The 13,268-nt window shown below is 40.0% G+C and overlaps 1 protein-coding gene across 1 annotated transcript in view; it reads right to left on the bottom strand.

Annotated features, from left to right (window-relative positions):
• The window catches only part of LOC101408312 (myosin-4), a 28,659-nt gene extending 15,886 nt beyond the window's left edge, over positions 1-12,773 (bottom strand). The window contains exons 1-13 of the mRNA XM_087440168.1: positions 12,570-12,773; positions 12,328-12,471; positions 12,057-12,213; positions 10,924-10,951; positions 10,053-10,167; positions 9,875-9,967; positions 9,678-9,741; positions 9,306-9,404; positions 9,110-9,213; positions 8,818-8,956; positions 8,487-8,605; positions 8,247-8,396; positions 5,663-5,833 (exon numbers count right to left, since the gene is read on the bottom strand). Coding sequence (XP_087296294.1) covers positions 5,663-5,833; positions 8,247-8,396; positions 8,487-8,605; positions 8,818-8,956; positions 9,110-9,213; positions 9,306-9,404; positions 9,678-9,741; positions 9,875-9,967; positions 10,053-10,167; positions 10,924-10,951; positions 12,057-12,213; positions 12,328-12,471; positions 12,570-12,773 — 1,587 coding nt within the window. The remainder of the gene's footprint in view (positions 1-5,662; positions 5,834-8,246; positions 8,397-8,486; positions 8,606-8,817; positions 8,957-9,109; positions 9,214-9,305; positions 9,405-9,677; positions 9,742-9,874; positions 9,968-10,052; positions 10,168-10,923; positions 10,952-12,056; positions 12,214-12,327; positions 12,472-12,569) is intronic.
• Between the last annotated feature and the right edge of the window lie 495 nt (positions 12,774-13,268).

Genomic DNA, 13,268 nt, shown 5'->3' with positions numbered 1-13,268 from the left:
GAACTGAGGGAAGCACACTGGAAGCCTCCTAAGGCGTCACTTATATAAGGTCACCTATCCAAGAGCAGGAGACATAGCTGACTACCTAATACGTAGACACAAGCACAGGGAAAGAGGCAAAATGAGGAGGCAAAAGAATACATTCCAAGTAAGGGAACAGGACAAAACCCCAGAAAAGGAACTAAGTGAAACAGAAATGAGCAACCTACCCGACAGAGAGTTCAAACTAAGAGTGTTAAGGATGCTCACTGATCTGGGGAGAAGAATAGATGAACTCAGTGAGAATGTCAACAAAGAATTGGAAGATATAAAAAAGAACCAATCAGAAATGAAGAATACCATACTGGAAATGAAAAATTCACTAGAGGGACTCAAAAGCAGAGTAGAGGATACAGAAGAACGGATCTGTGAGCTGGACGAAAGACTAGAAGAAATTACCCAAGCTGAACAGGTAAAAGAGAAAAGAATTAAAAAGAGTGAGGACAGTCTAAGGGACCTCTGGGACAACATCAAGCGCACTAACATTCGTGTTATAGGTGTCCCGGAAGGAGAAGAACGAGACAAAGGGGCAGAGAATCTATTTCAAGAAATAATAGATGAAAACTTCCCTAACCTAAGGAAGGAAACAGACATCCAGGTACAGGAAGCACAGAGAGCCCCAAACAAGATAAACCCAAAGAGGCCCACACCAAGACACATCATAATCAAAATGTTCAGAATTAAAGATAAAGAGAGAATCCTAAAAGCCGCAAGAGAAAGTCAAGTTACATACAAAGGAAACCCCATAAGGCTATCAGCTGACTTCTCAGCAGAAACCTTACAGGCTAGAAGAGAGTGGCACGATATATTTAAAGTGCTAAAAGGAAAAAACTTACAGCCAAGAATACTCTACCCAGCAAGGTTATCATTCAAAATGGAAGGAGAGATCAAAAATTTCCCAGACAAGCAAAAATTAAAGGAGTTTGTTATCAAGAAACCAGTGCTACAAGAAATGTTAAAGGGACTGATAAGGGGAAAAGAGAAGACCACAAATAGGAAAAATTATCTATTTCCATGATAAGAACATAATGGATACAAATGCACAAAAAAGAGGTTAGATATGATATCAAAAACATCAAAAAGGAGGGAGGAGGGGAATTAAAGAGTAGAGCTTTCAGACAGAGGTCAAACTAAAGAGACCATCAATTCTGTATAGAAGAAGAAAGGAACAGAAAAGGACTACTAAAATGCTGAGAAAAAAAAAAGTTAAAAAATGGCAGTAAGTACATACTTATCAATAGCTACTTTAAATGTCAATGGACTAAATGCTCCAATTAAAAGGCATAGGGTGGCTGATTGGATAAAAAAACAAGACCCATATATATGCTGCATACAAGAGACACACTTCAGACCTAAAGACACTCACAAATTGAAAGTGAAGGGATGGAAAAAGATACTCCACGCAAATGGCAATGAAAAGAAAGCTGGGGTAGCAGTACTCATATCAGACAAAATAGACTTTAAAACAAAAACTGTAAAAAGGGACAAAGAAGGGCATTACATAATGATCAAGGGAACAATCCAACAAGAGGATATAACACTTGTAAATATCTATGCACCCAATGTAGGTGCACCTAAATATATAAAGCAATTATTAACAGATGTAAAAACAGAAACAGACAGTAACACAATAATAGTAGGGGACTTTAACACTCCACTTACACCAACGGATAGATCATCCAAACAGAAGATCAATAAGGAAACATTGGCCTTAAACGACACACTAGAACAGATGGACCTAGTAGATATATACAGAGCATTCCATCCCAAACCGAAGAATACGCGTTCTTTTCAAATGCACATGGAACATTCTCTAGGATTGATCACATATTAGGCCACAAAACGAGTCTTCATAAATTTAAGAAGATTGAAATAATACCAAGCGTCTTTTCTGACCACAACGGTATGAAACTAGAAATCAACGATAGGAAGAAAATCAGAAAAGCCACAAATACGTGGAGATTAAACAAAATGCTACTGAACAATGACTGGGTCAACGAAGAAATCAAAGAAGAAATCAAAAAATACCTGGAGACAAATGAAAATGAAAATACAACATGCCAGAATTTATGGGATACAGCAAAAGTGGTTCTAAGAGGGAAGTTTATAGCAATACAGGCCTATCTCAACAAACAAGAAAAGTCTCAAATAAACAATCTAAGAATGCACCTAAAAGAACTGGAAAAAGAAGAACAAACCAAGCCCAAAATCAGTAGAAGAAGGGAAATAATAAAAATCAGAGCAGAAATAAATGAAATAGAGACCAAAAACAATAGAAAAATTAATAAAACCAAGAGCTGGTTCTTTGAAAAGATAAACAAAATTGACAAACCTTTAGCTAGACTCACCAAGAAAAAAAGAGAGAAGGCACAAATAAGTCAAATCAGAAATGAAAGAGGAGACATTACACCAGACATCTCAGAAATACAAAAGATTATAAGAGAATACTATGAAAAGCTGTATGCCAACCAATTCAACAATCTGGAAGAAATGGATAAATTCTTAGAATCATACAACCTTCCAAAATTGGATCAAGAAGAAGTAGAGAATTTGAATAGACCAATCACCAGTAAGGAGATCAAAACAGTAATCACAAACCTCCCCAAAAATAAAAGTCCAGGACCATACGGCTTCCCTGGTGAATTCTACCAAACATTCAAAGAAGACTTAATACCTATTCTTCTCAAACTCTTCCAAAAAATTGAGGAGGGGGGGAAGCTCCCTAACTCATTCTGTGAAGCTGACATTACCCTGATACCAAAACCAGACAAGGACAACACAAAAAAAGAAAATTACAGGCCAATATCACTGATGAATATCGATGCAAAAATCCTCAACAAAATACTAGCAAATCGCATACAACAATATGTTAAAAAGATTATACACCAGGTTCAAGTGGGATTTATTCCAGGTATGCAAGGATGGTTTAATGTACACAAATCAATCAACGTGATACACCACATTAATAAAATGAAGAATAAAAATCACATGATCATCTCAATAGATGCAGAGAAAGCATTTGACAAGATACAGCATCCATTTATGATAAAAACTCTGAATAAAATGGGTATAGAAGGAAAGTACCTCAACATAATAAAGGTCATATATGAGAAACCCACAGCTAATATCATCCTCAATGGTGAAAAACTGAAAGCTATCCCTCTAAGAACAGGAACCAGACAAGGATGCCCACTGTCACCACTCCTATTTAACATAGTACTGGAAGTCCTAGCCAGAACAATCAGGCAAGAGAAAGAAACAAAAGGGATCCAAATTGGAAAGGAAGAAGTGAAACTGTCACTATTTGCATATGACATGATTATATATATAGAAAACCCTAAAGAATCCACCAGAAAACTCTTAGAAGTAATAAACGAATATGGTAAAGTTGCAGGATGCAAAATCAACATACAAAAATCAGTTGGATTTCTATACACTAACAATGAAGTAGCAGAAAGAGAAATTAAGAATACAATCCCATTTACAATTGCAACAAAAAGAATAAAATACCTAGGAATAAACTTAACCAAAGAGGTGAAAGATCTGTATACCAAAAACTATAAAACATTGCTGAAAGAAATTGAAGAAGACACAAAGAAATGGAAAGATATTCCGTGCTCTTGGATTAGAAGAATTAACATAGTTAAGATGTCCATACTTCCTAAAGCAATCTATAGATTCAGTGCAATCCCTGTCAAAGTTCCAACAACATTTTTCACAGAAATAGAGCAAAGAATCCTAAAATTTATATGGAACAACAAAAGACCCTGAATAGCTAAAGGAATCCTGAGAAAAAAGAACAAAGCTGGAGGTATCACACTCCCTGATTTCAAAATATACTACAAAGCTATAGTAACCAAAACAGCATGGTACTGGCACAAAAACAGACACACAGATCAATGGAATAGAATCGAAAGCCCAGAAATAAACCCACACATCTATGGACAGCTAATCTTTGACAAAGGAGCCAAGAACATACAATGGGGAAAAGAAAGTCTCTTCAACAAATGGTGTTGGGAAAACTGGATAGCCATATGCAAAAAAATGAAAGTAGACCCTTACCTTACACCATACACAAAAATTAACTCCAAATGGATTAAAGACTTGAATGTAAGACCTGAAACTATGAAACTTCTAGAAGAAAACATAGGCAGTACGCTCTTCGACATTGGTCTTAGCAACATATTTTCAAGCACCATGTCTGACCGGGCAAGAGAAACAATAGAAAAAATAAACAAATGGGACTACATCAAACTAAAAAGCTTCTGCACAGCAAAGGAAACCATCAACAAAACGAAAAGACAACCTAACAATTGGGAGAAGATATTTGCAAACCATACATCTGATAAGGGCTTAATCTCCAAAATATATAAAGAACTCATGCATCTCAACAACAAAAAAACTAACAACCCAATAAAAAACTGGGCAAAAGACCTGAACAGACATTTCTCCAAAGAAGATATACAGATGGCCAACAGACACATGAAAAGATGTTCAAAATCATTAACTATCAGGGAAATGCAAATCAAAACTACAATGAGATATCACCTCACGCCCATCAGAATGGCTATAATTAACAAGACAGGAAACAACATGTGTTGGAGAGGATGTGGAGAGAAGGAAACTCTCATACACTACTGGTGGGAGTGCAGACTGGTGCAGCCACTATGGAGGACAGTATAGAGATTCCTCAAAAAATCAAGGATAGAACTACCATATGATCCAGCTATTCCACTGCTGGGTATTTATCCAAAGAACTTGAAAACACCAATGCGTAAAGATACATCCACCCCTGTGTTCATTGCAGCGTTATTCACAATAGCCAAGACTTGGAAGCAACCTAAGTGCCCATCAAGGGACGAATGGATAAAGAAGATGTGGTATATATACACAATGGAATACTACTCAGCCATAAGAAACGATGAAATCCAGCCATTTGTGACAACATGGATGGACATTGAGGGTATTATGCAAAGTGAAATAAGTCAGAGGGAAAAGGTCAAATACCGTATGATTTCCTTCATTAAGTAGTAGATAATAACAACAATAAACAAACACATAGAGACAGAGATTGGATTGGTGGTTACCAGAGGGGAAGGGGGGAGGGAGGAGGGTGAAAGGGATAATTCAGCACATGTGTGTGGTGATGGGTTGTAATTAGTATTTTGGTGGTGAACATGATGTAATCTATGCAGAAATAGAAGTACAATGATGTACACCTGAAATTTATACAATGTTATAAACCAATGTTACTGCAATAAACAAAAAATTAAAAAAAATAATAAAGTACTAGAAATTCATATTTCAAATGCCAGTCATAATGAATCCAAGGATGGAAAGAAATAAGAATTAAAAACTGTTTTCACCTCTGCCCTTTTTTAAGGAAAGATGGCTTTAAATATAAGGCTTGCATTGCAAACTGTGGGGCTATGTAGAGTTGTGGACTTTATAGAAAATATTCAGTCTCCTTCTACCAGAATACCTACCTCAGGGTGGGCAAAAGAAGGAATTTTTCCTGATTTTATTTACAAGTAGAAATGTTTTACGATAGTCTATACCAAGGTTTTATGCTTTTAAGTACCGTTCAGCAGTTTGATCTGCGATCTGCAAAAAGCAAGCGAACCTTCTCGATGAGCTCAATGCAGGCAGCAAGGTCCATCCCGAAGTCGATGAACTCCCACTCAATGCCTTCCTTCTTGTACTCCTCCTGCTCCAGCACGAACATGTGATGGTTGAAAAACTGTTGCAGTTTCTCATTGGTGAAGTTGATGCACAGCTGCTCCAGGCTGTTGAACTAAATAAGTAGAAAATAGAAATTAACATTCATCTTATAATAAACACTTCTTTTGGAAAGGAGCTTCTCTTAGTCGGTTAGCTTAACTGCTCTCTTAGGATGGTGTGGCTTCGTCCTGCCTGTGGCAAGCCCCTTTCTCCCTCCTGTATCTTTTTTGCTGCTGCTGGCTAGACAGTGTCATAACACTTGTTGGAACTATCTCTTCAACAGGAATAAACAGGCTCTGAGTGATGCTTTCCTATGCAATAAAATAATTGTTTGGTTTTTACAATATCTATTTTTGTTGATCAGAGCTTTCTTAGTAGTTTCTCTCTTTATCATTATGCTGTATAACTAGCTAAGTTCGCTCCATCTGACTGTTCTGGTCTCTATGTTGTTATTAATAATAGGAATACCAATTCAACAGCTAACATTTGTTGAATATTGTCTACATGCTAGACACTGTGCTAAGGGCTTTGTATGAATTATTGCATGTAATCGTCACAGCCACCTTTTAAAGGTGGTACAGTTTGCACCTTCCTTGGATGGGGAAACACTCTTAGAGAGGTGAAGAACCTGTGCAAGATCATGCTAGGAAGGGCCGGGGCAGGGGCTCCAGGCTCCAGCACTTTGGCAACAGAGCCAGGGTTGGTAAGCCCTCCCAGAACTTGAGGAGATCTGCTCTGCCCCACTGTTCAAGACACCTTGATATAAACACAATTGGGAATGGTTTTGTCCAAGAGCAGTATCGCCATACACGGAAGTCACAGAGGTTCTACAACACGATGAACCTTGCAAATGTTATCCTAAGTGACAGAAGCCAGTCGCAAAGGACCATGTATTGTCTGATTCCATTTCTATGAAATGTCCGGAATAGGCCAATCCATAGGGACAGAAGGCAGATTAATAGTTTCCAGGGATGGGGGAGGGGGAAATGGGAGTCACTGCTTAATGGGGGTGGGGTTTCTTGTTAGGAGGATGAAAATGTTCTAAATCCATTGTGATGGTTGCCCATATCTGTGAATGTACTAAAAACCACTGAGTTGAGTACTTTAAGTAGGTGAATTGTATGATATGTGAATTATATCTCAGTAAAACGATTATTTAAAAAACTCAAAGAGGGGGCTGGCCAAATGGCATAGTGGTTAAGTTTGCGTGCTCCGCTTTGGCAGCCGGTGGTTTGCAGTTTCGGATCCCAGGCGCGAATCGGTGCACCGCTTGTCGAGCCGTGCTGTGGCGGCATCCCATATGAAGTAGAGGAAGATGGGCATGGATGATAGCCCAGGGCCAATCTTCCTCAGCAAAAAGAGGAGGATTGGCAATGGGTGTTAGCTCAGGGCTAATCTTCCTCACACACACACACACAAAAAAAAACGCAAGCAAAAAAAACCTCAAAGAGGTTGCAAGTTTGCACTGTCATTAGTTTTCTTATTTGAAGACATGTGGATTGCTCTCCCTGTTCCTACTTGGTGCAGGTTATTCCTCTTTTCCCATGTGGGTTGGGAATTTCTGGAAATGCTGTTGTCCCTAAAACTCAGAAAATCTCATCCTGTGTCTGTCAGTCCACTCTTAGAGAAAGGTGTAGAAATGTGATTTGAGGATCAGACATCCAAGACTGCTGTCAGGTAGAGGACCTGGGTAACCTTGTTTCCTAAGCTATATGGGAGGTGTTCTTTCTTAGGCAGATGAATTTGAGTTTCTTTACAATGCCATTTCCATCTTCTATTCCTGGATATTGCAGGGCAGATAGGAATCTCAAAATCTTTTTTTGAATTTGTCATTGTCTTCTCCAGTGCCATCTTTGCTGCCATTGTCGCCCTCATCACCTTCTTTATCATTTACTGAGTGCTGACGATGTGCTTGGGGACTGTACTTAGGGCTTTAAATTCAGAAATCTTGTAACTGCCAGAAAGATCTTAGGAGTTATCTGGAGGGCTAGGTGCTCTACATACAGGTGCTAGTTGAATTTGCCCAATGGTTGGTCAATACCATTCCTATTATCCAGGTTCACATGGGTAGGAATTGACAGAGGTGGAGTGTGAGTCCAGATCTGTCTCAGCCCAAAGTTCATGCCCTTTCATGGACTTTTGGTTTTCTTTCATGTGTCAGTTTAATTTGTAGTGCAGCTATTTTTCATAGACCTTTTCTTTTTTTTAAAATAATTTTATTTATTTATTTCCCCCCCCCCCAAAGCCCCAGTAGATAGTTGTATGTCATAGCTGCACATCCTTCTACTTGCTGTATGTGGGACGCGGCCTCAGCATGGCTGGATAAGCGGTGCTTCGGTGCGCGCCCGGAATCCGAACCCGGGCCCCCAGCTGTGGAACGTGTGCACTTAACCGCTAAGCCACGTGGCCAGCCCAGACCTTTTCTAATATTGACCTCAGCAGCAAGATTTTTAAACTTTTCTGCTATGAAGTTTCTGCTAACTCACATCAAAGATCTCAAAGCCAGCGATGTCCAAGACTCCGATGAAGTACTGCCTGGGCTGCTTGGTGTCCAGCTGCTGGTTGATGCGGGTGACCATCCACAGGAACATCTTCTCATAGACGGCCTTGGCCAGAGCACCTACTGCATTGTACACCTTAATAGACAAAGTAATGATTGTTGGCATTATTAGAGACATGCCATGAAGGACTGAGATGTGTGTGAGTTTTTGGGGTTGTGCACTTACCTGCTGCACAGTCTGGCCTTTGGTGACATACTCATTGCCCACCTTGACCCTGGGGTAGCAGAGGGCTTTGAGCAGGTCAGCAGAGTTCAGACCCTGAAGATAGGCAGCCTTATCAGCAACTGCAGAAACACAATTCAGGTACCCAACATGACCTACTGTGGGCTTCACAATCCACAGGGGCAGAGTAGGGAGTGAATCATTTCATAGAAAGTCTGTGTGGGGATAAATTTGCATCTGTCCATCAGAAGCTCAGTTGTAAAGGAGGCATGAGTTTGGAATGGACATTTTGCCTGTATTTCTCATTAAACCCACATGGAGGTTCATTTGGTACCTTCAGTGCCATCTGGCTCCGCTTGCTCCTCACGCTGCTTTTGCTTGAATTTCATGTTCCCATAGTGCATTACTGCCCCTGTGAGCTTATAGATGGACACTCTTTCATCAGAAGTGAAGCCCAGGATTTCAATGGCGCTCTACCAGGAGAGACAAGAGGACAAAAGTTAGGGTGGAAGACTGCAACTTATTTAGGAGAATTTATACTATATCCTTAACCACACCTACAATGGGTTGTTATTGTCATTCCAATTCATAAAAGATTTTTTTAAAAAGCTGCGTCTGTAACTTACATCTGTGGCCATCAACTCTTCTTGGTCATCAATGCTAGGGACTGTGATCTCCCCTTGACTGACAAAGGCATAGTCATATGGGTTGGTGGTGATCAGGAGCATTTCTGGATACATGGAATTCAGAGTACGTGTTTTCTGTTAGAAGGTGTTCATAAGCAATTTATCTTCTAGCTTATAAATTTAAGCTCTTTCTTACCAATTAGTTCTGGCTTTTTGTTAGACATGATCTGATAAAAAATATGGTAGCTTCTTTCTGCTTTTAGCTGGAAAGTAACTCTAGACTTCTCCAGAAGATCTGCAATGGAAAGGAGACATTGGATTAGGGTGAAAAATTATCAAGTTCCTGGAGTGATTTTGGAACTTGAGGTCATTAGCTAAATCTCATTGGCCCCTTGAGATTTCAGCTGAATGTTCCCACGAGGTTCCACATATTGTGTCTCTACAGACACCGTTGCAGTTGCTCTTACCACCTCTACAAAGAAACTAAAGTATGGATGGGCCAAGACTTACTCATTTCTCATACAGAAGATCCTTGACATTTGGAATATAATTGATTCCTGTTACTTACATGTTTCAATATCAGCAGAAGCCAGTTTCCCCGTGGTACCAAAGTGGATCCTGATGAATTTACCCTTGCAAGTAAAAAAGATGATCTTATATACAAACCTTAAAGCACACAAGAATGATGAGATTGAAATAATAATGCAGACATGCTTCCCCTGTCATTTAGGGCTGAGAAAACCCCTCTGTGACCAAAAGACTTACAAAACGAGAAGAGTTGTCGTTCCTCACGGTCTTGGCGTTGCCAAAGGCCTCCAGTAGGGGGTTGGCACTGATGATTTGATCTTCCAGAGTCCCCTGCAAAGGCAAGAGCAGTCCTCACATGTGGGCTCGGGAACTTCTTACCTGAGAGCCGGAGTCTGACCGTGGCAGTCAGACTCACCTGCATTTTGCCAGTAGTGGGTTCCTCCTTCTTCTTCTCCCCAGTGACTGCAATTGTTGCAAAGTACTGGATGACACGCTTGGTGTTCACAGTCTTCCCTGCACCAGATTCTCCACTGTCAAACAGTGACCAAACATGTGAGAAAGTAAGCTATATGACAAGTGAAACTACTTCCACCATCAGCATTTACTGCCTTTTGCATCTATCTTTATACGTCTTTGTCAGAGTCTCCTAGATCTTTCTCTTCAGCTTACATATTATTCCTATTATTTCTGTTGCTTTGCGCTGACGGGAAGTAGAGAAATTTATTCATTATTCGTGTAACACGTATTTCTTGAGTGCTTAAAATGCGTGGGCTTGCAGGGTTCAAAAAGCAGCCGCTCAACAACTATATAGTAAATGAAACAAGTAGTAAAAACCTGTCTGAAGCAATGCAAGTGTTCTTCAGCTTCCTTAGACTAAAGACATGGCCCAAGTTAGGTCTTTGAAGGAATAGACATTCCTCAAGTAGGCCTTAAAAATGAACCACCGGTAAGATTTCCAAACTGCTCAGCCTTCAGAAGGCTTTTTGTTGCTCACTGCCCTGTACCAGGTCTGGCTGTGCACAGGGAAGGGGTTTTATGTCTTCTACTCCCAGGAAAGTTCTGTGGAACTGTCAAGACTGGGCTAGCAAATGATGTAATATAGGGCATTGTTGTTTTACATTCTGATGCAATCTAAACCCTACAATAAACTGTAAACAATATCTAGTTTCAATCTGATCATTGCACTGCTTTAGTATCGATGGGGGCGTTAACTAATTTCTTCTTTTGGTTTGTCATTTTCCCAGTGAGAATCAAAGACTAGTAAGTCTCAGAGTAGTAATACGTACGTGATTAAGATAGACTGATTCTCCCGATCTAGAAGAAAAACAGTGGACAATCAGCATATATATCAGTTATGCAAAGAAAACTTTCTATAGGGAAACAGTTAGCGCATTGAGTATATGTGTCATTTTCAATGGAGTTTCTCAGTATATTATTGTAAAGTTATATAGGGTAAAATTCTTAAGCCTCTTAAGTTTGGAGAAGAGAAACAAAATGTTGTCATTTCTTAAATTCCTTAAGCCCCCATAGGAAGTGTGTCCTCTGGTTTAAAATAAAGGGCAGTTCTTTCCAAAGCCAGATACATTCCCTAGTTGTCGTCTGTGGATTTCACTGGCATGGCTGTCTGCTGATTAATGCATATAATTGAAAAATGCTTAATATAGTAAGGCTTTGGACTGTAGTTTAATAGGTTAAAATAGTGTTAATCAAGCCAAGGTTGAGATTTAGTTTCTAAATGGATCAATTGGCTACACACACACACACACACACACACACACACACACACACACTCTTCTGTTTTATGGCCCCAGACTGCAACTGTAAGTGTAACCTGCCCTACCAAAAGTGTGCCATTGGGTCAAAGAAAGATCAGGTGAGGAGGGAACCTCCATCAGAACAAAATCCTTTTAAGGGAAGAAATAACAATTTCTGTTTATATGCATGTAGCCCCCCAATAACGTCTTCATTCAAGGAGAGGATATCATCTCTGAAATGGACCTTGATAGTTTTAGAGAGACAGCAGTATTTCTAAAAGTATCCAATTCATAATCAACAAGACACTTAGGCACCAAAAGGATTGAACACACATTTTTCATTTCTATGCAGACAATATCATTCAATTGTTGCTTAATCTTACCCTTGTTACTTAAATATATAAAATAAATCATGTATTTCCAAGCAAGGAGACTATAAACAAATTAAACTTAATTGGGATGGAGCAGTAGGATGGTCTGGTAAAATCATGGAGGTGGAATCAGGAGAACTGAGTTTTAGTCCCCACTTTAACAATATGTATCTCTCTGTGCTTTAGTCACCTCTTCTGTACAACCAGGGTGTTGGATTCACTTATTTCTATAGGTCTTTTTAGCTTTGACGTTTTGTGATTATAGGTGGTAATAAAAATGGTTGAGCCACTCACCAGTCAGCATGAACTGATAGGCGTTGTCAGAGATGGAGAAGATGTGGGGCGGGGCCTCCTGGCGCTTTTTGCCTCTGTAGGCCGTCACCACCTCGGTGTTGTACACTGGCAACCACTTGTAGGGGTTGACAGTGACACAGAAGAGGCCCGAGTAGGTCTGCCCGAAAAAAAAAACAAAGGAATATAATTATTTCATGGGGACCTTAAAAATCTACTGTTTTTCAAAAATATCAACTACTGCATGAGCAGAAGGCTGTGAGAATGAACTCACATAGATCATCCAGGCTGCGTAACGCTCTTTGAGGTTGTACAGCACGGCAGGCTCATGCAGGTGTGTCATCATGGCCATGTCCTCGATCTTGTCATATTTGGGAGGGTTCATGGGGAAGACTTGGTCTTCTTTCACAGTTACTGTCTGTCGGGTCAGATAAGAGAGGCCCGGTCAAAAAATAAGTGTCAGCTAACCTAACCCCAGATGAGGCACAGTCGAATCATCTCAGATGTTTTACTCACAGCTCCAGCTTCAGTCTTGGCTGTCACCTTCCCTCCTTCCCTGCTCTGCACTGTTGCTTTCACAAAGGACTCCTTAGGGTCCACCACAAAGACTGATGTCTTGGCATCAAAAGGCTTGTTCTGGGCCTCAATTCGCTCCTTTTCAGACTTTCGGAGGTAAGGAGCAGCCTCCCCAAAAATAGCCATTTCCTGGTCTGAACTCATGGTTGTGGGTTATTGATGGCAACACAGCAGCAGGTGTGCCTAGAGGGAAGAAACAGAGCCAGACGGTGACTCAGGGGGCAGAGGTAGTTGTCCTGTTGACTTCAGGATATTGTGTGTCATTGGCCATGCTGTTTCCTCCCGCCTGCCTTTAGGGATCACTCCTGTGTACTATGTAAAGGTGCTGAGAGATCAGATCATTGATTTCTAAGTCTTATGTTGGTAGCTTAATTTTTGTGACATTTTAATCCTCCATTCCGTCCTCTATATTGTAAGCTTTAGTTGAGAAGTATGGAAGAATTTGTTTCAATCAGCAACGTTTGTGATGCCCCAAGTGTGTTCAGAATCTTTTCTTTTTCTGCTTGTTTTTCTTTCCTTTCCTTTTTTCTACTCCCTGTCCTTTTTTCTGACATTGCAATGATACAAAGACATGGAAAATAACAGTTTTCAGTGGCTTTACAATCTAAATGAACCTATTTTTAAAACTGAAATGTTTAG

Source organism: Ceratotherium simum, chromosome 16, assembly GCF_057802395.1.
Source record: "Ceratotherium simum simum isolate JZ-2026a chromosome 16, ASM5780239v1, whole genome shotgun sequence".
Lineage (NCBI taxonomy): Eukaryota > Metazoa > Chordata > Mammalia > Perissodactyla > Rhinocerotidae > Ceratotherium > Ceratotherium simum.
Note: the sequence above shows the minus strand (reverse complement) of the source record. Positions and strands in the feature narration are given on the sequence as shown.